Source organism: Molossus molossus, unplaced genomic scaffold, assembly GCF_014108415.1.
Source record: "Molossus molossus isolate mMolMol1 unplaced genomic scaffold, mMolMol1.p scaffold_m16_p_16, whole genome shotgun sequence".
NCBI lineage: Eukaryota > Metazoa > Chordata > Mammalia > Chiroptera > Molossidae > Molossus > Molossus molossus.
In genome coordinates, this window is record NW_023425351.1 from 43024708 (window position 1) to 43050146 (window position 25439).

The 25439-nt window shown below is 37.1% G+C and overlaps 1 protein-coding gene across 4 annotated transcripts in view; it reads left to right on the forward strand.

Moving 5' to 3' along the window:
• Window positions 1-25439, forward strand: part of VPS13B (vacuolar protein sorting 13 homolog B) — an 867799-nt gene that overhangs the window by 500003 nt on the left and 342357 nt on the right. Inside the window, exon 31 of one of the 4 annotated variants that reach the window (XM_036263826.1) lies at window positions 3761-3808. The exons of the other annotated variants lie outside the window; for them this stretch is intronic. Coding sequence (XP_036119719.1) covers window positions 3761-3773 — 13 coding nt within the window. The 3' untranslated portion in view covers window positions 3774-3808. Of the gene's footprint in view, window positions 1-3760; window positions 3809-25439 lie in introns of those variants that run through there. 4 annotated transcript variants of the gene reach the window in all.

Here is a 25439-nt window from a genome sequence, read left to right on the forward strand (position 1 = left end):
TCACAGTGGCTGCAGCAGTCTGCATTCCCACCACCAGTGCACAAGGTTTCTCTATTCTCCACATCCTTGGTAGCACTTGTTGTTGTTGATTTATTGATGATAGTGATTCTGAATGGTGCCAGGTGATATTTCATTGTGGTTTTAATTTTTATTTATCTGATGATTAGTACCTTGAGCATCTTTTCCTAAGTCTATTGGCCATCTGTACGTCCTCTTTGAAAAAATGTTTATTCAGTTTGTCTGCCCATTGTTTAATTGTTTTGTTTGTTTTTTCTGGTCTTGATTTGTGTAAGTTCTTTATGAATTTTGGATAGTAACTCCTTATCAGATGTATCAGCAAATATGTTCTGCCATTCATTAAGTTGTATTTGCATCTTGTTAATGGTTTCCTGTGCTGTGAGAAAACTTTTTAGTTTGAGTAGTTTTGTTTGTTTGTTTGTGTCTTTTATTTCCCTTGCTTCAGTAGATACATCAGGGAAAAGAAATTGCTGTGATAAATATTTGAGATTTTACTTCCTATGTTTTCTTCTAGTATTTTTATGATTTCAGGTCTAACATTTAGATCTTTAATTCATTTTGAGTTTATTCTTGTATATGGTGTTAAGAAAGTGGTCTAGTTTCATTTTTTCGCACATATCTATCCAATTTTCCCAACACCATCCAGGAGTAGGGAACATCCAGCTCGCTGGCCATGTAAGGCCTGTGAAATCAATACCAGCTAAGATCATATGTCTCACTAAATTAGCCTGACCAAACCTAGCAGGCTAATTTTAAGTTGATAATTTTGTATGGATTGCAGTGAAGTTATAAATAACATGGCCCTTGGCAGAAAAATAGCCTTTGGCAGAAAAAAGATTCCCTACCCCACTAGATTATCATTACCCCATTGTATGTTCTTGCTTCCTTTGTCTAATATTAATTAACCATTAAGGTGTGGGTTTATTTTTCAGCTCTATTCTGTTTTATTAATCTGTATATCTGTTTTTATGCCAGTACCATATTTTGATTACTAGGTCTTGTAGTATAGTTTGATATCAGGTAGTGTGAGTCTTCCAACTTTTTTCTTCTTTCTCAAGATTGCTGTGGCTGTTCAGGGTCTTTTGTGGTTCCATCTAAATTTTTGGAATATTTGTTCTAGTTCTGTGGAAAACGCCATTGGTATCTTAGTAGGAATTGTATTGAATCTGTAGATTGCTTTGGATAGTATGGGCATGTTAATGATGTTAAATCTCTATCCATGAACATGGTATAAGCCTCCACTTGTTTGTATCTTCTTTGATTTCTTTCTTCAGTATCTTACAATTTTCCGAGTACAGGTCTTTACATCCTTTGTTAAGCTTATTCCTAGGTTTTCTGTTTTGGAACCAATTGTGAATGAGATTGTTTTCTTAGTTCCCCTTTCTGATAGTTTATTATTGGTGTATAAAAATGGAACCAATTTCTGGATATTTTGTATGCTGCTACTTTACTGAATCCATTTATCAGTTCTAGTAGTTTTTTGGTGAAATCTTTAGGGTTCTCTATATACAGTATCATGTCATCTGCAAATAATGACAGTTTTACTTTTTCGCTTTTAGTTTGGATGACTTTTATTCCTTCTTCTTGTCTTATTGGTGTGTTATGACTTCCAGTAATGTGTTGAATAAAAGTGGTGAAAGCCACCCGGCTGGTATGGCTCAATGGTTGAGCATCAACCCATGCACCAAGAGGCTGCCGGTTTGATTCCTGGTCAGGGCACATGCCAGGTTGTGGGCCCAATCCCCAGTGGGGGACATGCAGGAGGTGGCCAGTTGATGTTCTCTCTCATCGATGTTTCTCTCTCTCTCTCTCCCCTTTCCTTCTTCTCTCTTTAAAACCAATAAAGAAAAAAATTAAAAAAAAAAAAAAAGTGGTGAAAGCCAATATCCCTTTGTTGTTCCCTATTTTAAGAGAAATGCTTGTCGTTTTTGCCCACTGAGTATGTTAGCTGTGCACTTGCCATATGTGGTCTTTATTACATTGAAATATGATTCCTCTATTCCCACTTTGGGGAAAGTTTTTATCATAAATGGGTGGTGGGTTTTATGAAATTCTTCTTCTTCATCTATTGATTTGATCACGTGGGTTGTTCTTTTTTGTTGTTTTTGGTATTATTACAGATGTCCCCATTTTTCCACCTTTGCCCACCTTGACCCAGTCCCACCCTATTTTTCTCTGGCCATCACTGAACTGTTATCTGTGTCTGTGGGTTATTCATATATGTTCTTTGGCTAATCCCTTCACCTTCTTTCATCCATTTCCCTTTGAACATTTGTAAAATTTACTTGTGAAGCCATTCGGTCCAGAATTCATGTTTGTTGGGAGTTATTTTTATTACTGCTTCAATTTCAGTAGTTGTAATCTGTCTATTCAGAGTCTCTGATTCAGCTGACACAGTCTTATGGTAGTTCTCGTGTAGGGTAACTTTCTCTTGCTGGTTTTTTTTGTTTGTTTGTTTTTAATACTCACCGAAGGACATTTTTACATTTATCTTTAGATAGAGTGGGAGGGAGAGAGGGAGGAAGAGAGAGAGAGAGAGAAACACCAATGTGAGAGAGATACATTGAGTGGTTGCTACCCTCACGACTCCAACTCAGGCTAGGGACAAACTGCAACTGAGGTACGTGCCCTTAGCAGGAACCAAACCTCGGACTCTCTGGTCCATAGGCTGACACTCTAACTACAGAGCCAAACCAGCTAGGGCTTTCTCTTGCTGTTTTTAAGATTCTCTCTTTGTCTTTAACCTTTGCCATTTATGTTTATTAATTTAATTTATTTATTTTTTTAATCCTCACCCGAGGATATTTTTCCATTTTTTGTACAGATAGAGTGGGAGGGAGAGAGAGGAAGGGAGAGAGAGTGAGAAACATCGACGTGAAGGGACACATCGAGTGGCTGCCACCCGCACGACCAACCAGGGCCGGGGACAAACTGCAACCGAAGTACGTGCCCTTAGCAGGAACCGAACCCGGGTCTCTCCGGACCGCAGGCCAACGCTCTAACCGCTGAGCCAAACTGGCCAGGGCTATTAATTTAATTTTTTAAAAATAATTTTTCTTTATTGACTTGAGAGAGAGAGAAGAAGGGAGAGGGAGAGAGACAGAGACATCAATGAGAAAGAACATCGATTGGCTGCCTCCTGCACGCCCCCCACTAGAGATCAGGCCCACAACCTGGGCATATGCCCTGACTGGGAATCGAACCAGCGACCTCTTAGTGCATGGATTGACAACCAGCCACTGAGCCATACTAGCCGCACTAACTTTTGCCATTTTAATTAGGATGTGTCTTGGTGTAAGCCTCTTTGGATTCATCTTGTTTGGGACTCTCTGCACTTCTTAGACTTGTGTGTCTTTTTCCTTCACCAGGTTACAGAAGTTTTCATTGTTTCTTGAAATAGGTTCTTTTTTAAAAATGTTCTAGAGAGAGAGAAAGGGAGAGAGAGACAAAAACATCCATGTGAGAGAGAAGCATCAATCTACTGCCCCCTGCATGCCCCTCACTGGGAATTGAGCCTACAACCTGGACATGTTCCTTGATCGAGAATCAAACCTCAACCCCTCAGCCCATGAGATGACACTAAATCAACTGAGCTACACCGGCTGGGCTTGAGATAGGTTCTTGATTTCTTCCAGTCTGTCTTCTCCTTCTGGTACACCTGTGATGCAGGTGTTGTTACACTTCATATTGTCCTAAAGGATCCTTAAACTATATTCATTTTTTTTAATTCTTTTTTTTTCAGTTTGCTTCTCTGATTGGGTGTTTTGTGCTACCATCTTTCAAATTGCTGATTTGATCATCTGTTTCATCCAACCTACTATTTATTTCTTCTAGTGTATTCTCCATTTTAGATATTGTATCCTTCATTTACAAATGGTTATTTTTTTATAGTTTTTATGTCCTTTTTTATGCTGTTGTAGTTCTAAGTTCCTTAAACATTCTTATAACCTTTTTTAAAAACTCTATATCTGATAAATTTCTTGCCTCCATTACACTTAACTCTTTTCCTGGAGATTTCTCCTGTTCTTTCATTTGGGGCATGTTTCTTTATCTTCCCATTTTGGCTGCCTCTTTATATTTGTTACTGTGTATTAGGTAGATAGATCTGCTATGACTCCCAATCTTGAAAGAGTGGCCTTATGTAGTAGGTGACCTGTGGGGTCCAGTGGCACAGGCTTCTCGATCATCTGAGCTGGGTGCTCCAGGAATACCCCTTTTGTAGATTATGTGGGCCCTCCTGTTGTAATTGAGTCTTGATTGCTATTGACATTTTTGTTCACAGGGTTGACCCTCAGGCTGGCTGACTGAGGAGCCACCCTGATCACAATGTATGAGCTGCTGTGCAGGTGCTGACCACATGAGGTAGAATTTGCCTCAGTGGGGTCTGGTGCCTGCCAAAATCTCCCCTTGGATATGCTGTTTGTGAAGTTAATTGGATTTTGCTCTGATTTATCCGAAGCTGACCACTGAGTGTGTTTGCTCTGGGGTCTCTTGGGATGGACTCTGGTGCTGTCCAGTGCCAGATCCTGCCTGTGACTGGTCCTGGACAACCTGTTTGGAGCTACAAAGCGATTCAGTTTGTGGCTGCCTCTGCTGTGTCCGGGTTTATGTGGGAAGGACCAAGCTTCACACCAAGGCTGGCTTTTACCAGCCCTGGACTCAGGTATACATCAGCAAAAGTTACAAGACACCCTGAGATTCACTTCCACCTGCCTCCTTCTTCCAGTTGCCTGTTAGTCTCAGTCACTGAAAGAGCTTCTGGTAGTACTCGAATTGCATGAAGTACTTTTTCAGTGAGTCACCCTGGAGAGACAAGAGGTGTTCACCAGATTAATACAGGTTCAAACTTGGTGCTAGTGCTTATTCTGAGGTTACTCAGCAAATGTCCCAGGGTATCTCCAACTGCTATCCACTGGGTGCTCCTATACCTTTGTGGTGAGGCAGAGTCTCAGTGAGTCATCAGGGTGAGGCCAGCAGACCAAAAGAGACCAAGATTTGGCTCTGTTAAGGGAGGGCTCTGCACCGACTCAATTTGGCATGTGAGGGAACAATCCTCTGTCCTAGAACAACATCTTTCTGTCCCAGGTTCTGCCAGGAGAGAGATCTCAGCAAAAAAAAAAAAAAGGTCATTGGGAGTGGTATGGTGCAGGTAGTGAATCTCCTGTGAGGGCAGGGGTATAGTTTAGGCTTAGGGGAAGGTGAGGAGAGTGGCCTTGACTCAAAGACACACCACTCAGTCTGTCCCAAATTGTGCCCTGACCTTGGCATAGTGGGCTAGCAGATCTCCCATGTTGGGGAGGTTCTGCCATTCAGGTTAATAGGAAAATGGGGAATGGCCCCTGTCCCAAAGCCATACAACTGAGTCACTGACACATCCTGCGTCTGCCTGGAATTTTACACTTTGGCCCAGGCAGCTGACTTCTTAGCATTGTGTGAGCTCCACAAAGTAGGGCTATTGCATTCCCCCATGCTGATGCCATATGAAGGGGAGTATACCACCCAAGAAAGATGGCATTTTTTGTATAGGAGAGTGATTCAGCACAGGGATCCTTGTGGCTGTCCCTTTAGCTTTCTCTAGAGCCACAAACCCTAGTCTCTCATCAAATGACTCTAGTCCACTCCTTCCTTCCTCCACTGGAGACCATAGGGTGTAGCTGCCAACAAGATTTTTTGAGTGTTGGCCCTTTAAGAGGGCACCTGTGTCACTAGCGGACTCCTGTCTCTAGCAGACTTCTGTGTCTCGGTAGTGGACAGAATCCTCATGATTTTCATAGCCAGATGTTATCTGGATGCCTCTTCATGATTCTGGTGCTCTGGGCTGGGAGTCTGGCTTGGGGTTTAGACCCCACGCTTCTCAGTGGGTACCTTTGTAATGGATATATTTCTCAGTAATCTAAGCCACCACTCATGGGAGCCCGGCCAGTTCTTTTCATGTCCCCGCCCTTCTTACCAGTCTCAATGTGGCTTCCTCTGTAAATCCCTAGTTATGAGACTTCTCTTCAGTTAATCATCAGTTAGTTATTCAAGTGCATTGCTCTATACTTTAATTATAATTCCAGTTTGGTTCTGGGAGGAGGTGAGTGTAACATGCACCTACTCCTCTGCCATCTCGGATCCTCTCTTTAATGATAATATTTGAAAGGAAGTCTTTGAAATAGAATTTTAGGAGTAGGAGATGATGGGTAATGATCAGTAGTGAAAGAAGGAATATTACAATGTTAGAAATTTTCAAATAAGATAACCAAGTGGATTTGAAAATAAATGGGACACTTGTTAACTAATGAAACCAATTGTTTTGCATAAATGAAATAAAAATATGACTGAAGATGGGAAGAAAAAATCTGAATGGGAATGAATGCTAACACAGTTGGAATAAGGTCCAGTTGGTTCAAGATTTATATAAGTAGGAGTTAACTTAGAACCATAGGAGATTTAACAGAAAAATTCTAGATCAGGATGGTTATTAAAGATATGTTACAGAAACATTAGAAGCAAGTAGTAGGAGGTCTATCTCTTAATAAGGGGATATATTATAAATGTTATCTATTTATTTTATTAATATCTTTAGAAACATAAAGAACTCTGAAGAAACCTAATGAATGCAGGTATTTTACTAAATTTATAGTTAGCCATCCAAAGTCACCTATGTGGGAATTGCAGTAAACTTCACTGCTGACTAAGACCATTCTGGGCTCTAATATATATAAGAAGTTAACTTTTATGACAAATATTTGCACGTTTTAAAAAATCTTTGACGATTTTATGTAAATCTATCAAAGGTATTATAACATTTTGAAAAAATTCCATGTTGTCAGTGAATTATTAGATATGATTATTTGAATTAAAGCTATGCAGATTAAATGTGCTCATTCTAGGATTTAATGTTGAATACTAGTGAAATACTATTTCAGACTTGCACTATTATATTAATGTAATAAGGAAGAGATTGCCTAATCTTATGAAACTACATCATGTGCTATGTGTTGTGGTATTTAAAAATTAAAAGGCTAGAAAGATGCTTGATAACGCTTTTGTTATTTCTTTTCTCTCTCATAAGCAACCTAACTTTTCTAGGCTTTCTTTTGTTGTTGCTATTTTTGTTGTTGTTGTTGTTATGAAATGTTGTCAATCCATCTCTTTCACGTCCTGTACTTAATAGAGTTGGCTATTTAAACCTACGTATGGAATTTTGCATTTCTTCCAGTTAATTTTCATCTTATTAGTTTTTTACTTTTTGTTGTAATATTTTAGGATATCATAGATTCTCTCATACCCCTATTAGCTGTGCTTCCCAACTTTGCCATCTGAAACTTTGATAAGACTTATTTATATGAATTCAGTAAAATTAATGATAAAAACTATTTAATTGAGCCAAGTCCTCTGGCATGTTACTAAAGACGTGTTACTAAACCAGCTTTAAATCCATTTTACTACATTTTTGTCAAGTCCCTATTTCTCTATTAAAAATGTATTTTGCCCTGGCTGGTTTGGCTCAGTCGTTAGAGCGTCGGTCCTGGGACCAAGGAATCACAGGTTCAATTCCAGTCAAGGGCATATACCTCAGTTGCAGTTCAGTCCCCAGCCCTAGTTGGTGTCATGCGAGAGGCAACCAATTGATGTCTGTCTTTCTCTCTCTCTCTCTCTCTCTCTCTCTTTCCCTCCCTCCCTCCCTCCCTTCCCCACCTCCACTGTATCTGAAGATAAATAGAAAAATATCCTCGGGTGAGGATTTAACAACAACAAGAAATGTATCCTGCCCTGGCTGGTTTGGCTCAGCGGTTAGAGTGATGGCCCGCATACTGAAGGGTCAAGGGTTTGATTCCTGATCAAGGGCAGGTACCTGGGTTGCAGGTTCAAACCCTGGCCCCAGTTGGGGTCATGTGGGAAGCAGCCAATGGATGTGTCACTCTCACATCGATGTTTCTCTCTCTCTGTCTCCCCCTCCCTCCCTCCCTCGTTCCCCCCTCCCTCCCTCCCTCTCTCCTTCCCTCCTTCCCTCCTCCCCCTCCACTCTATCTAAAAAATCAATGGAAAAATATCCTTGGATAAAGATTAACAAAAATAAATAAATAACTAAAAATGTATCTTAACTTAGTTATTTAACACATCTTTCTAACATGAGTTCCATAATATTGATGCTGTTTTCTCATTTGTTATCATGATAATGCAAACAAACAAAGAAATGGTTTAATTTGGCTTAATTTATTTTTAATTCATGTAACTCCTAATATATACCACTTTTTATTCTAAGTTCTCAAAAATTTCCTGATAAATGAATAATCAGTTTTTTGAAGATCAACATCATAACTGAATTTTTTACAAAATTGAAATAGCTTTTTAATTTCTCACTATTCTAATACGTCTCTTTCTCAGTAATTTCCCTGAGATCACACAGGGGTTCTTTGATCACATCAACAATTTTTCCGTGCAGTGCTTGTTCAGTTAATGCATTTGTTTTGAACCTATTTCTAGTGAGTTGAGAGTTGTTTGGTATAGTTTGGCATACTTTGCACATTGACCATACATTATGTACCCTATATCTTTTTTAATCATCGTGCAAATATATCCTTTATAAATTGGTTTGCAAATGAGAATTTATCAGCTCAAATCTGTGACTGTTTGCGGAAGAAAAAATATTCAAAGCTCATGTTTCCTGAAGATAGACTGTGAAAATCTAGTTTCTTATTTTCTTAACTAGTGAGAATATTTTGAGAATCTTCAAGCAGAACTAATGAAATTGCCTATAATTTAGCCATAAAAATAAAAGAATTGTTAAAGAATTGCTGTCATGTCATTATTATTTTAACTTATGTCATGTGGATTTGTACACAATCATATAATTTTTGTATAACTAGAAAAAAGATGAGTTTTAAAATTGTTCCATGTAATCATTTGTTAATGTGAAATTGCTTATTTATTATAGTTTCTATTAATTAAATATTAATTTTAGTTTTTAGAAAGTATAAATTCTTAGAAAATAATTTAATAATTGGATAACTTTGTTTTTTTCTTTACTTTTATAAAGCCCCTCTTTCATTTGAAAATGTTAACTGCATGATAAATGTTTTATTATTGATTTTCCACTTGGACTAGAAATAACAAGAAATTATTTTCTTCAACTCAAGAAATTATTATAAGGCCCATTTGTTTAAACTGAACTTTTGGATTTTATAGTACAGGGTACGTGAGACAACTGGATTCAGTCTGAAAACAGGCCAATCAGCTTCTTTCTTATCCACTATAGTAGTAACAGTAAGCAGATGTTATTTATAGATACTAAGCATGTTAATTAAAGTTACTACATTTGCTCCCAAAGAAAGCCTATATAGCTAGGTAGCATGATCCCTTGTGGAGGAAACTGATATTCACTGAGTTTGTTGACTTCTCCTAGGATACCTAGCTTGTAAGTGGTATACCAGAATTTGAATATAATTGAGACATTAAAATTATGCTCTTAATATAGTATTATTGCACTCTACTTTCCTTGACCATGGAACCCTGATGTTAGCCAGCTGTCTGGCAGATGTGCGCCATTCATCATAGAATGAACTAGGCCAGAAATGTAAGGGGATCCTAGGAAACCTATCTCCTTCACTGGAGATCTAATTGACAAGTACATATACTGCCACTTGTGAATCAGTTATGCTACCGAATACATACAAAGCATAAAATAAAACAGAAGATGGAGCCCTGGAGATCACGAGTATTGCAGGGACAACAGAAGATAATCTAGTAAAGGGGATTAAAGGACAGTTGAGGGAGTATGGAGCCACATAAGCTCATGGAATAAATTTTCAAAAATGGGCAAGATTGTGATAATAATAACTTCTAATATATAAGTAATCATTTACTCTGTTTCTGACATTGGTTTATATACATTAACTCATTTGACTCCCCCCCCCCACACACACTGAAACTTTGATCTGCCCAAAGGCACCCAGTGATAGATGGCAGTTAGACTTATGCATCGCAGCAGGCTAAACATGTAGTCTGCTCTTCACCAGCATGCTATACTACCATTTTGAATTGCCCAATGACCGGAAAGGTTAGGTGAGCTAATGACTGAAAATCATCCATTGGATCTGGTCATTAGAAAATTAATTAGAGTTATTTTCCAGAAAAATTTTAGTGAACATGTAGGGATGACACCTGCTCGTTCTTGGTTAGAGGAGAATAAATTGCAAGGAAACAGAAAAAATAAGTTTCTGGTTAAAAGGGAACATGAATGTGGTAGCTAGAGTGGGATGGAGGGACTTAGGAGAATCTGTGTCTCTTACAAGGAGGATAACTTGAACATATTTTTAGCCTTAAGGCTAAAGGTGCAGAAGAGAAAAAGAAAAAATGATTAAACAAAGGTCCCAAGGGAAATGAAGGGAATAAAGGATATGTATTATTTATTCAACTTTCATAAATTAAAATCCTATCGTGTACCAAGCCCTGTAGCTAAGTACGTGGAGGTGAGAAAACAAACTGAACCAGCCTTTAATGATGAAGTGAATTAACAAAGATCTTGGCCTTAAAGAGAAGAGATGCTTCCTCTCAACAGCATGGTGAAGGACGCAGGACAAGTATTAATTTTTCTGTTTTATAAATGACACAGTCTTAGATTTACTAGTCTTTTTTCATGCTCCCCTCAGTTCAAATAGCAGACACATGATGTTCAAATCAAAGAGATGTGACCAATGCTCTGTCATGTGGTTTTTATAATCAATATGGATGCTAGTTTAGATTAAAAAAAGAAAGTAACAAAGAAGGGGGAGGGCATATTACTGAATCAGAATCTCTGCAAATGGCAATGGAACATTTTTAATAAGCTCCTCAGGTGACTCTTCTGCACTCTGAAAATGAGAACCCCTGCCCTAAATCATTGGTCATGGAAATTAGCATTTGGTCTCAGCCTGATGCTCAGCCATTTATATCCCCTACCCTAGTTTATTCTCAAAGTTACTCTTAACTTTGGGGGAATTGGAGATAAAAATGTAGACATTTAATTTAATCAAGACATAAATTTTACTTCTTTTTACATTCCTATTTTCTGGCTTGTTTAACATTTTTGTAGATCTCAATTGAGTTGTAAGTAATGAATTTTACTTCTTTACAGTGAGCTCCCAAGATATGCCTATTCAGCACTGAGCAGTAAATGGTTCAACATGAGCTGTTTCTTATGTAAACATACAAAAGGCCTGACCCAGACTAAATCAATTTAAAAAGGAAAACATTAAAGCTATGTTTCCTGTTATATACTTAAAGTCTTCTTTGGTTCCTTATGATTATATTATTGACTAACTATTGCAGACTTTAGTTTATCCTCCTACACCACCTGCTGAACAAGTCATATGGTATGGGAGATGAGTTTCGGAAGGGCAAAGCAATTACAATTATAACTCCTACAGTTTAGCCAATAAAGCAGCTTTTTGTGTTAAGGGTAGGGAAGTTATGGGTATCTTGACTCACCCCCTTTCCTGATTTGAATTGCTAAAAGGTTTTAAAGACTACTCTAAGGAGGGAGAGGGAAGTCCATGTAGCTTTTAGAAGTATGTGAATTTGAGACAAAATTTGATTCCTACTTATGATATCAAACATTTGTAGGAAAAATTTAATTAGGAAATGAAACAACATAAAGCTTTTCTTACTAAGATATTTTTATTGTATTTTTTTAAGGAGGACATTGTTAATTTGGGGCATTTTGGTCCTCACTGAAGTCCTAGAATTCTTTTCCTATGGTTACTACCCTGGTAAAAGTATCATTCCATTAGAATTATTTGCTCTAATGATTTTGCGGTTGTTTCTTGTGCTTTGAAAATGTCCGTACTGCACTAAATCGAAGCTCTCTTCAATGAAGTATACTTTCATTTTTGGAATTGTAATCAGATTGGTTTATTTTCCTTTTAACAAGCTGTTTTTAAGTTATAAAGTTCTTTGCTTAGAGAAAATAGCATTTTAAAAGTTGTAAAATGATTTCCAGCTTTCAAAAAAATAATTTTCAAATCTATGTCTGTAACCATTTATGTATTTATACCTTTAAAAAAACAAAATAATTCATGTACCATAGGATGTGAAACATATCTTTCAGAAGACATCTTGCTCTAATAGTGCTTAAAAGTTAATGTATGGTATTTGAATGGAAACATTCTGAATATGTTTTCTTAATTTGATATTGAAAACCTAATAAAAGTGCTTGGAATACTCTATCTTATAATAACTGGCATTGGTTTTTAAGTATGCATAAAACAAAATGGGCATATCTTTACTTTAAAGAATAAAGATTAATTAATATTTTGGGGAAAAATTGAAGTACTTTTTGGATAATGAAGAAAATCAATGCACCACTGTATGTTTTCTGAATTTAATGAAATGTAAGTCATAGGAATCATGTAATGACAAAGAATAATTAGATTTTATTTTCAAGTCCGAAAAACATTATTATATATTTACTATTATCAGAGAAGACTCAAACCAAACCTGTAAATTTTATAATGTTACCTAATTCTTTAAAATATACTTAATCTTTATATTAAGCCAATGGCCTATCTTTATTATTTGTAATAGTAATTTATATTTTATACTTGGGAAGCTCTGTGCGGAGGAAATACATTCTCCGCACAAAAATATACATGTTTTGTGGATTTGATATCTCAGGAGGCTAAAAAATTGTTGAAGAAAAAAATTGTTTTTTTAAAAGGTGCAAGTATATTTTTATATTTATCTAAATTTTCCATGATAAACAGTTTCTTGTTTTAGAAAGTAAAGGGTTTATTGCCTGCTAACCAGCATGATATTAAAGCCTTTTCAGATTGATAAAAAATAGATCAAATTAGAAGATGTGGGTAGAATTCATTGAGTTTGATGAATTAAATTGAGGGTCCTTGGTTCTCTGTTTCTTAGGCTTTCTTTTTTTTTTCAGAACTCTGATGTTTTCAGTGGTAGAGCATTTGACTGCAGAATCCTAATGTGTGTTTTATGTTCCTCTCACTTTCTAGTCATTTCACTTCTGTTTAACATTTTATACAGAGTGAGAAGAGAACCAAAGGAGGATGACTTTTTTAGGAACACTGAGGTTTTTCTGATGTGGCTAGTTCTGTGCCAGGCTCTTTTATATGTTATCTCACTTAATTTTTATAATTAAGAAATAAACTCAGGTATTTCTTTCCTCTTGACAACTGTGCTACTACCTAATTTCTGTACCCATTTTGGCAGAGGAGAAAATTCTGATTTGCTAGGCAAGCCTGGAACACACCCCTTCACCTCCACTGACTGGGCCTAGTGTAGACCTGTAACATCTTGAGAATAAGACATGTCTGGCTTGCAGCCTTCTTCCATGCCTCTTTCTATGCCAACTATTGAGCCTCATAAAGGTTTCTGGATGTGCTGATTTTTCACACCTTTGGGCCTTTGAAACTGTTGTTTCCTCACCTGAATACTTTCTTCATTGTATAAAATGAGATTGAACTCCTTGAAGTATTGCTTCCTCTTTCCTAGGCCCCTCAGATCTGGGTCCAGTGTCCCTCCTGTGTGCTTTCAGTTGCATTCTGTACCTAACATTGTATAGCGTTAACTTTTTTGTAAATGGCTATAAACTGTATGAGGGCAGAGACCTTTGCCCCAATATCCCTCGCGTTCAGTGCCCACTAAATACCTTTGAAATAGTGAGTACAGTTAGCTCATTGGAGAGAGGGCTATTTCCATAGGATATAGATTATTTATTTATTTATTTTATTTTACAATTACAGCTGACATTGAATATTATTTTATACGTACAGCATAATGGTTAGACAATCATATAATTTACAGTGGTCCCTGCCAATATTTCAAGCACCCACCTGGCACTATATATAGTTTCTACAATATTATTAACTATGCTTTTTTTTACATCCCCATGACTATTTTGGAGCTACCAATTTGTACTTCTTAATCCTTCTACCTTTCTCACCCAGCCCCCCGAGCCCCTCCCCTCTGGCAACCATCAGTTTGTTCTCTGTATCTGAATTTGTTTCTATTTTGATTTTTAGATTCTACATATAAGCTAAATCAGATGGTCTTTATGTTTGTCTAACTTATTTCACTTAGCATAATAATACTCTCTAGGTTCATCTACCTTGTAGTACTCTTTTTTATAGCCAAGTAATATTCATTCTTTTTATGGCTAAGTAACATTCCATTGTATATATGTACCACAGCTTTTTTTTATCCACTTATCTGTTGATGGGCACTTGGGTTGCTTCCTTACCTTGGCCATCATAAATAACACTGCAGTGAACATAGGGGTGCCTATCTCTTTTTCAATTAGCATTTTGGGTTTCTTTGACTATATACCCAGAAGTGGAATTGCTGGGTCATAAGGCATTTCCATTTTTAATTTTTTGAGGAAACTCCATACTTTTTCGATAGTGGCTGCATGAATTTGCATTTGCACCAACTATACTACCAGCAGTTTTATACTGTCAGGATATTATTGTAAAATAGTCCTTTTCTGAAGGAGAAGTTACAATATATTTGGTGGAAGATTTGAGAGGATAACCTTTATATTAATCCCATGGTAAAGGGGTTAGAAATGTCTCATAGGGGTAGTGATAAGGAGGAGAAATCCACCACCCGATACTGTAAAATCTGTTGTTATAAATATTTCTAATATCCTCTTACTATTTAATCTCTACTCATCATAGTTATGTTTCCTTTTTTATTGCAAATATAGTTTGTTTGGCCTTCTATCTTTATCTCTTTATTTTCCTTGAATGCTAAGGTTTGTCTGTTTTTGGCTTTGTTGCTCTTCTCTGCCTTTTTAAAAATTTTCATAAAGTTTTGTTGATATTTTCTTCCCTGTAATTTTTAGTTTATTTTGCCTTTTTATGTTTACCTCATTGATTTTGAACCTTTCTTTTTTTGCTAAAACAAACATTTTAGACAATAAGGATCCCTCTTACTACCATTTTACATCCTATAACCTATAATTCATAGTATTTGGTTTTTAAGTATTTAATTTTTGTAATGATTTTTTTTTTTTGACTAGTGAGTAAGAAATGTGCTTTTAAATTCCCAAACTTAGGTAGTTTTACAGGTTCTCTTTTTAAATAAAATATCTAACATTGTATTATGCTCAGAGGATATAATCCATATGATACTAATTCACTGAAATGTGTTGAGACTAACTTTATTGCCAGCCAGGTGATGCATTGATTTTTTTTTTTTATCCTCACCCGAGGACATTTTTCCATTTTTTTGTTCAGATAGAGTGGGAGGGAAAGAGAGGAAGAGAAAGAGAGAAACCTCGATGTGAAAGGGACACATCGAGTGGCTACCTCCCGCACTAGGGTTGGGGACAAACTGCAACTGAGGCACGTGACCTTAGCAGGAACCGCACCCGGGTCTCTCTGGATCACAGGCCGTTGCTGTAATCGCTGAGCCAAACCGGCCAGGGCAATGCATTGATTTTTATAGATGTTTCTCTGTGCTTGAGAAAAATGTGTATTTTTCAATTGTTGAATTCCATGTTCTATAAATGTCCATTTCATCATAATTATATTTTTAAATTTTTATGTATTATTATTATTTTTTTTTATCCTTACCCGGGGGCATTTTTGCATTTATCTTCAGATAGTGCCGAAGGGAGAGAGGAAGGAAGAGAGACAGAGAAACATCGACGAGAGAGAGAGAGAAACATCTATGTGAGAGAGACACATTGATTGGTTGCCACCCACAGCACCCCAACCAGGGCTGAGGACGAACTGCAACCGAGGTATGTACGTGCCCTTAGCGGAAACTAAACCCAGGACTCTCTGGTCCTCAGGCCAATGCTCTAACCACCGAGTAAAACTGGCCCAGGCTATGTGTTATTTTTTTTAATGTGCTTGGTTACTCTATTTTTGAGTGAGGTGGGCTGAAATTTTCCACCATGGTTGATAATATTTGTCAATTTCTCCTTGTAGATCTGTCAGTTTTTCCATTTTTTTGTTCAGACAGAGTGGGAGGGAGAGAGAGGATGAGAGAGAGAGAGAGAGAGAGAGAGAGAGAGAGAGAGAGAGAGAGGGAGAGCACTCAATGTGAAAGGGACACATCGAGTGGCTGCCTCCTGCACAACCCAATCAGGCCTGGGGACAAACTGCAACCGAGGTACATGCCCTTAGCGGGAACCGAACCTGGGTCTCTCTGGACCACAGGCCGATGCGATGCTCTAACCTCTGAGCCAAACCGGCCAGGGCTGTCAGTTTCTCTTTTACATGTTTTTGTTTTAATTTTCCAACCACAGTTTGCATTCAGTACCCTTCCCCACGAGTTTCAGATTTATAGCAAAGTGCTCTCTTTTATGTTTTGAGTTTATGTTGTTACGGATATAGAATTGCCTTAAGTTTCAGGAGAATTATATCTTTTATATTCAGGTGGTAACTGTATTCAAAACAATTTTTTTTTTCCCTGAGAGTCTGTTTTTTTAAATGTAGTATAACTGCTCCAGCTTTCTTTTGGCTTCTGTTTCCCTAGTATATGTTTTTCTTCTTTTTGATGCTTAGTCTTCTTGTACACTTAAGTTTTAGGTGTATTTCGTAATAAACAGAATAAAACTGTGATTTGTTAAATTCAATGTGACAGTTTTATCTTTTAACTGTACAGTTCAAATAATTTTTCTTTACTGTGATGATAGTTATATTTGGATTTATTCTTTTGATGAGCTATTTGTCCAAATTATTTTTTAATTTTATTTTTTTCTTATTTTACATTCTGACTTTTACTCCATTTATTTAAAAGTTACATGTTCCATGTCTATTATTTTAGTGGTTACTCTATTTTAACATGTGTACATAAAAAAAATCTGAAGTTATTATCTTTATTTTCTCCTCCCAAATACGAGGACTTTAGAGCACTTTACCTGAAATTACCTGATTTCTTAGTTTATATACTGTCATTGTCTAGTCTTTTATTTTTACCTTTTTTCCTCCTCACAATTTTGGCATCATTTAATATTTTAAAGATAATGTTTGTTTAAGTTTATCCATATATTTACCAATTCCTTCCTTACCATTACTTCTTGGGATTCTTTGAGCTACTTGGATCTAAGGTTTAGCATTTGTTCACATTTGGAGAATAACATCACTTCTTCAAATGGTACCGTCTCCCCATACACTGTGTTATCTCCCTGAAACTCCAGTTATGTATATTTTAGACTTTCTCCCTCTGTTTTCCATTTATCTTAACTCTCTTTCATCTACTATATTTCTTTAGTGCTTTGCATTGCATTCTGGATTTCTTTGGATCTTTCCATTCACTATCTCTTCAGTTGGGTTTAGTCTGCTTGAGTTTAAATTTAAATAATTCTGTTCTCATTTGTATTTCTACTTGGTTTTTATTATTAAAGGTTGGGGATTGGGAAGAGATAAAACACAGAATTTATATGCATAACCAATGGACACAGACAACAGTGTGGTGAAAGTGGGAGAGGGGTTGGGTATCAATGGGGGAAAAAAGGAGAGTCATCTGTAATACTTTCAACAATAAAGAAAATACAAATAAAAATGAGAAATCAAAAAATAAAATAAAATAAAATAAAAAACTGCCCTAGCCGGTTTGGCTCAGCGGTTAGAGTGTTGGCCTGAGGTCCAGAGAGACCCGGGTTCAGTTCCCGCTAGGGGCAGTTTGTCCCCGGCCGTGGTTGGGTTGTGTAGGTGGCAACCACTCGATATGTCCCTTTTACATCGATGTTTTTCTCTCTCTCTCTCCCTCTCACTCTATCTGAACAAAAGATGGAAAAATGTCCTCGGGTGAGGATAAAACAAACAAACAAACAAAAACTTATCCCTGCTTATACTTTTAAAAAATGCTTTATTTATTTATTTTTTTAGATCAGTTTAACTGATCTAGGTTTAACAAAATTGAAGGGAAAATAGAGATTTCCCTTACACCCTCTGTCCCATACACACACAGCCTCCCCCATTATCAACATCCTCCACCAGAGTGGTACAGTTATTAAAACTAATGAACCCACATCAACATATAACCACCAAAACCAGAGGTTACATTAGAATTCACTCTTGGTTTTGTATATTCTGTGGATTTGGAAAAGTCATAATTAGACGTGTATCCATCAGTATAGTGTCATGCAGAGTATTTTCACTGCCCTAAAACTCTGAGCTCGGGTTGTTCGTCCATTCCCCAACCAATACCTGGCAACCACTGATATATTTTTTTTTAATCTTCACCCAAGCACATTTTTTTTGCATTTATCTTCAGATAGAGCAGGAGGGAGAAAGGGAGGAAGAAAGAGAGAGGAACATTGATTTGAGAGAGACACATCAACTGGTTGTCACCCACTCAACCCCAACTGAGGCCAGGGACGAACTGCAACCGAGGTACTTGCCCTTAGTGGAACCGAATCCTGGACTTTCTGGTCTGTGGGCCGATGCTCTAACCACTGAGCCAAACCGACCAGGGCACCACTGATCTTTTTACTGTCTCCATAGCTTTACCTTTTCAAAAATGACATATAGTTGATATTATACATTATGTAGCCTTTTCAGATTACATTCTTTCACTTACTAACATGTCTTTTAGTTCATGTTTTTTCTTGGCTTGAAAGCCAGTGTGTGTGTGTGTGTGTGTGTGTGTGTGTGTGTGTGTGATGATTATAGTCCATTGTTAAGATGTACTACAGTTTATCCCTTCACCTACTTAAGGACATGTTGGTTACTTTCCAGTTTTGGCAATTATGAATAAAGCTGCTGTAAATGTCCATGCGTAGGTTTTTGTGTGGACATGAGTTTTCAACTTCTTTGGGTGATTGCTGGATCATATGGTGAGAGTATGTTTATTTTTGTGAGAAACCACTGAGCTATCTTCCAAAGTGTTTATACCATCAGAAATAAGTGAAAATTGCCATTGTTCCACATCTTAGTAGCACTTAGTGGTGTTAATGTGCTGATTTTGGCCATTCTAGTAGGTGTGTAGTGGTATATCTTGGTTTTAACTTGCATTTCCCTGATGACACATGATGTAGAACATCTTTTCATATACTTACTTGCCATCTTTGATCCTGGTCATACTTGAAAGATGCAATTTTTGTTTTGTTTTGTTTTTGTTAATCCTCACTGAAAGATATTTTTTCCATTGATTTTTAGAGAGTGTGGAAGGGAGGGAGACAGGGAAAGAGAGAGAGGAGGGAGAGAGTTACATTACTTGGTTGCCTCCCTCATGCGCACCGAATCCTGGGATCTAACTTGCAACCCATGTATGTGCCCTTGACTGGGAATTGAACCCGTGACCATTCTGCACTCTGGCCAACACTAACCACTGAGCTACTCTTGCCAGGGCTAAAGATGCTATTAAAAAATCATTTTGCCTGGCTGCTGTGGCTCAGTGTTTGAGCATCGACCCGTGCACCAAGAGGTCACCAGTTTGATTCCCAGTCAGGGCATATGTCCAGATTGTAGGCCCGATCCCCAGTGGGGGGCATGCAGGAGGCAGCCAGTTGATGTTCTCTCTCATCAATGTTTATATCTTTCTCCCTTCCTCTCTCTCTAAATTCAATAAAAAAAAAATTTAAAAAAACAAAAACAAAGACTTTCTAAACAACTAATTTATATTTCATGTGTGCTATTTCAGTTTGTGAAATCTTTGTGGGTCTTTTTCTTCACTCAGGTGCCTTATTACCTTGTGTGAATTTTGTCTCTCAGACTTTCACTTTCACTTGGAACCTAACCTGTGGAAATACTTTGAGTGGACATTGAGTTCCTCTCAGGAAAATGCACTTTTACCTTTGCTTTTGCCTGTCAGCTGGTGGCACTATATACCTGGAACAAGCCTCTCTAGGTTTAGACTAAATCTGGTTTCATACCAGATTTAAAACTGAAACCTCCAAGTGCTGTCTTGTGACCGCAAAATTGTATAGGGACTATTTTTTGTCTCTCTACTTATTGCTAAGGCTAAGGTCAAGATAGATAGGTTGGTGAGTTACCTGTCCCTTTCTGCATGGGTGTTTGGAGGGTGTTTTCAAAAATTTAATTTGAAATACAGAGTCACAGGAATTTGCAAATATATAAATATATGGATGGAAGTCCTGTGTGCCCTTCCAGTTTTCCTCAGTGTAAGTCTTTTTCCAGCTTTATTGAGGTTTAATTGACCAAAGTATAAGGTATTTAAAGTATACAACATGATGACTTGATATATATATATACATTGTTAAAGGAATATACCATTGAGTTAATGAACACATCTCTCACCTCACATATTACTTTGGCTTGAAAGCCAGTATGTGTATATGTGTGTGTGTGTGTGTGGTGTGTGAGATGAATATTACCTTGGTTTTTGGTGTAGAATTTCACTTCTTTGTTTTTGGTGAGAACATTTAAAGTTTACTCTCTTAGCAAATGTTTTTTAGTTTTTCTTAAATTTATTTTTATTTTTGACAGTATTACAGATGTCACCCATTTCCCTTACTTTGCTCACCTCCGCCCAGACCCTGCCCCGCCCCGCCCCAGGCTTTATGCACTATTGTCTGTGTCCATGAGCTATGCATATAAGTTATTTGTTTTAATCTCTTTCCATCCCTTCTCCCCTCTGAGATCTATCAGTCTGTTCCATGCAGTCATGTCTCTGAACCTGTTTTTTTCATTAGATTCCACATATACGTGAGATCATGTGATATTTGTCTTTCACTGACTGGCTTATTACACTTAGCATAATAGTCTCCAGGTTTATCCATGCTCTCTCAATAGTTAACAGATCCTTTTAAATAGCTGCATAGTATTCCATTATGTAAATATACCACAGCTTTTTTATTCACTCATCTACTGATGGGCACTTGGGCTGTTTCTAGATCTTAGCTATTGTAAATAACGCTGCTATGACTATGAGCATATGGGTGCATATATTCTTTCTCATTGGTGTTTCGGGATGCTTGCTGTCAGCTATACTCATCATGTTATTCCTTAGGTCCTCAGACCTTATCCATCTGGTAACTAAAAGTTTGTACCCTTGCCCTGACCGGTTTGCCTCAGCGGTTAGAGCATTGGCCTGTGGTCCAGAGAGACCCGAGTTCGGTTCCCACTGAGGGCATGTACCTCGGTTGCAGTTTGTCCCCGGCCCTGGTTGGTCGTGTGGGTGGCAGCCACTTTATGTGTTCCTTTCACGTTGATGTTTCTCTCTCTCTTCTTCTCTCTCTCCCTCCCACTCTATTTGAACAAAAAATGAAAGGGTGTCCTCGGGTGAGGATAAATAAATAAATAAAAAATAAAAGTTTGTACCCTTTCCTTAACTTTCTGTATTTCTCCTATCTCTTGGCCTCTGGCAACCTTTATTATTATTATTATTATTAATTATTATTATTCTCTCTCTGTTTCTGTGGGATTGGCTTTATTGATTTTAGAGAGAGGGAGAGAGATAGAAACATCAGTGAGAGAGAACATCTATTGGCCACCTCCTGCATGCCCCCCACTGGGGATCGGACCCACACCCCGGGCATGTGCCTTGACCGGGATCAAACCAGTGACCTCTTGGTGCATGGGCTGACGCTCAACCACGGAGCCACACCTGCCGGGCCCTTTGCCCATTTTCAGTTGGGTTATTTGCTTTTTAATATTGAACTGTATGAGTTTCTTGTGTATTTTGGATATACCGTTTGCAAATATTTATACCTATTCTAAAGGTTGCCTTTTTATTTTGTTACTTCCTTTGCTTTGCAGAAGTTTTCTAGTTTGATATAGTTCCACTTGTTTATTTTGCCTGTGCTTTTGGTGTCAAATCCAAAAAATAAAAAAAATAAAATAAAAATCATTACCAAAATGATGCCGTGGAGCATACTCCTGTGTTTTTTTCTAGGAATTTTATTGTTTCAGGTCTTGCACAACTTCTTGCTTAACTATATAGTACAATATCAAACCAGGAAATTTACATTAGTATGATCCACAACCAAGTTCAGATTTCGCAGGTTTTATGTATATTCATTTGTGTTTGTGTATTTATTTGTGTGCATAGTTCTGTGCATTTTATCACATATGTAGAGTCATGGAACCACTTTCACAATCAAGATATAGAACTGTTCTATCACCAAGAGGTTTCCTAGGAGTGTTGTTTTAAATTTATTTTTTCACTGCTGATGTAGTCCTTTGTGCCACCAGCTCTATATGAAAGATCTCCTATTAAGAAGTTTTATCACTTTGGGTGAGCTTTATCTCTTTCTGCACAGTTATCAGCACAGAAAGCTAGTTTTGGGTGCTTATTTATTAGTGTTCCTGTTTTCACTTTCTTGGAGGGACTTTTCAGCTTCTGATCTTTGTTGCCAGCTCTGAGATATATTTAAAAAGATACTTTAAATTGTTTTCAAGCATTTTCTTTTTCAGATAGAAAGTTTTCATTCAGGGTTTCTAACAGTCCATCCTTTGGAAACAGTTGACCATGGAAATATTAAAGAACATTTATCTTTATAGTTTTCATTATAGTTTTTTCATAATTAGAAAAGTGGACTTTGTTTTATCTTGGTGGCTTTGTGACTATGATTAGTTGATGATTAGATATACTATTTATTCAGAAATATATAAGATAAAGTACTTCAGGAATTGTTGTAAAATTTATAATGGATCTCTTTATGAATTGTTTAATTTTCAGTCATATATTTTATTTATCTCTATTTTAGTCTTAATATTGAAATAACAAAAGCACAGAGAAGTTAGTCTCTCCAAGCTTATGGTTATTGGAAAGTCTGAGACCAAAGTTCACATGAATCTTTTGCTTACCCATTCTCTACAACTGAGATTTAAATGGTTTTGCAATTAACTTGTAAGTTGGATTTATAGACCCAAACACTATAAATTTCTCTGAATTTTCAAATCAGGTTAAAAGGACAAACATAATATAATTTCAAAAGCAAACAAAAAAGAGAAAACCTCTCCAATCTTGATTCTTAGACAGTTTGAAATTTTCAATTAGCATGGTTAGAAGCATCTGGCTATTGCTTAATATACAAACCATTTTTCCATTAGGAAGAAGAACCTGTGGAAAGTCATGTTTTCCACAGATAGATGATAGGAGGAATATAGCCAAGACAAAATATGGGGAATTTCAAGCTTAAATGAAAAACACTGATGAAATTCAGTGTTTTTGTGGTTGAAATCTTGTGATTATGCCATTTCTCCATGTGCCAAGGCAAACAGAAAGCCTGATGTTAATACTGGGCTAGGTTGTTTTGTTTGTTTTTTAATATAATTGGTGCTACTATAGCACTAATTGTATTTCCAAAAGTACTTTTTCTTTCATCAAGGATTCTTAAAGTATTTTAGTTCACCTTAAAATAGATCTAAGGTATTTGTTTACAATGTAAAAAGCACTGTCTAGATTAAAATAAGTAAATGTAATTTTTATATGGGGAAAAATAATATAGGGAAATAGGCTAGGCCAAGATATTTGCTGTATGTCAGAATTTATGTGGACCTGAATAAAAAGTTTTCTGTTTAAAGACTGGATGTTTTTATTGCTGTGGACAGATTAGTTTCTTCACTTGAGATGTGTAAAGATTTGTCTCAGTTGAAATCAGTGAATTGAAGCAGCATTTATTGATTATGATACATTGGAGAAGACTGACAAATCACTGTGATATGATTAAACTTCTGTTTATAGAGAGACCTTAGGAGCACAGATTTGGGGGAGAGAGGGAGTTTGGAGAAAGGGTGATCAGGAAAGTCTTCATAGACAGTGGTGTCAGAGCTGGGCCTTTAAAAATTAGCAGAATTACAGCATTATTAAACTAAAAGGAGGGTATTCTACCAAAATAGGAACACTCAAAATGTTACTCCCTCCCACCTGCGCTCTCATCTTTTCTTTTTTCTTTATCATCATTAGGGCGGATTAGAAGGGTTCATGGCCCATTTTATGAGCCATATATCTACTGCAATTATTGGGTTCATGTAAAACTTTAGGCTACCTTTCATTGCATTCCCATTTCTAGGTTGTAATATTTCCAAGTTAGAGAAAAGGGAAACCAGGTTTGGCTGTTACCTTAGGAATAAGGAAAATCCATTCATTTCTGTTTTTCTGCTTCCTACTGTAGCTTCTTGACCAATGCCTGTTTGTTTGCCTGTTACCATATTGTAACATTCTGTAATATCTCACCATGTGAGCTGCCTGCTCATTTAATTTCAGTCCTCTCCCTGCTCCTCTCCTCACTTGAATCCATTAGCCTCAACCCTCATCTTGCTTCACCCAGTGCCTGCCATCTCCATTCCTGAGCAGGCCTAGACACCTGCCATCTTGAATATCAGTGATCAGTATTTGATCAACCTCTGGGCATGGTCAGACCCACATTTCTTAGCTAAGGCATAGTCTTAATCAGATTTTTTTGTTTTTGTTTTTTTAGTATTTTTTTGTTGATCTTTAGAGAGAGAGAGAAACATGCACGTGAGAGAGAAACATTGATCAGCTGTGTCTCACACACACCCAGACAGGGGATCAAACCCACAACCTGGGTATGTGCGCTGACCAGGATCAAACCAGCAATCATTCAGTGCACAGGATGACACTCAACCAACTGTACTACCCCACTAGTGTTCTTAATCAGATTCTTAACTTCTTTCTGTAATGTTCACACTAGGACCCAATGCTCTCACCCCCTCGATTAGTTACACTAGTGTTCCATTGATGTAATTCACTGAATTGTATATTTTAAACATGCATTTGTAGATTTTTTTTAAGTATCTACAGAGGTAAAAACTATTTTAACCTCTGTTATTTCAATTTTTTTGTTGTTGATTGAAACTCTCTTTGTAGCCAAATATTATTTTACTTTTGATAATTCACTTTAAAGTGTTTGTAAAGAAGAGGGGGTGGTGGGGGAGAGATAAACCACAGAACTTATATTGAACAATGGACATGAACAACAAAGCTGGGGACAGGGCGGGGGGGGTGGGGAATCAGTGGGGGAAAGGAGAAACATCTGTAACAAAAATAAATAAATAAAGTATTTGTAAACAAAATTAAACAGTTCAAAAACTCCCACAAAGTTAGGTTTATCTGGCTCCTGAACCCTGAACCCTGAACCCTGTTCTTCCCACCCTACTATACTGCCTTGCTATTTTCATTCTAAAACCTTCATGAAAAATTTAACCATTTACTTTCCCTAATTTAGCTTTAAGCCACTGATAATTGTATTCTTTTGCTGAGCATTGGGTCCAATAAGATTAAAGTCCCAACTCTCTATAGGCCAGTAGTCCTCACTGTGTGTCTATATCAGTCAACTATGTAGTGTTCTCAACAATTTAGTCTATATGACAGTTGGGTTAGATAAAGTATTGAAGGTAAGAGGTAGGGGACTGAAATAGATTAGCAATGCTCTATGACTTTTCCTAACAAGACCTCAAAGGGCTGAGGAAGGTACATGACTAACATTGGAAAGAAGACTGGTTTTTGAGTCAGAAAACTTGGTTTTGTCACCTACTATCTGGGTAACTCTG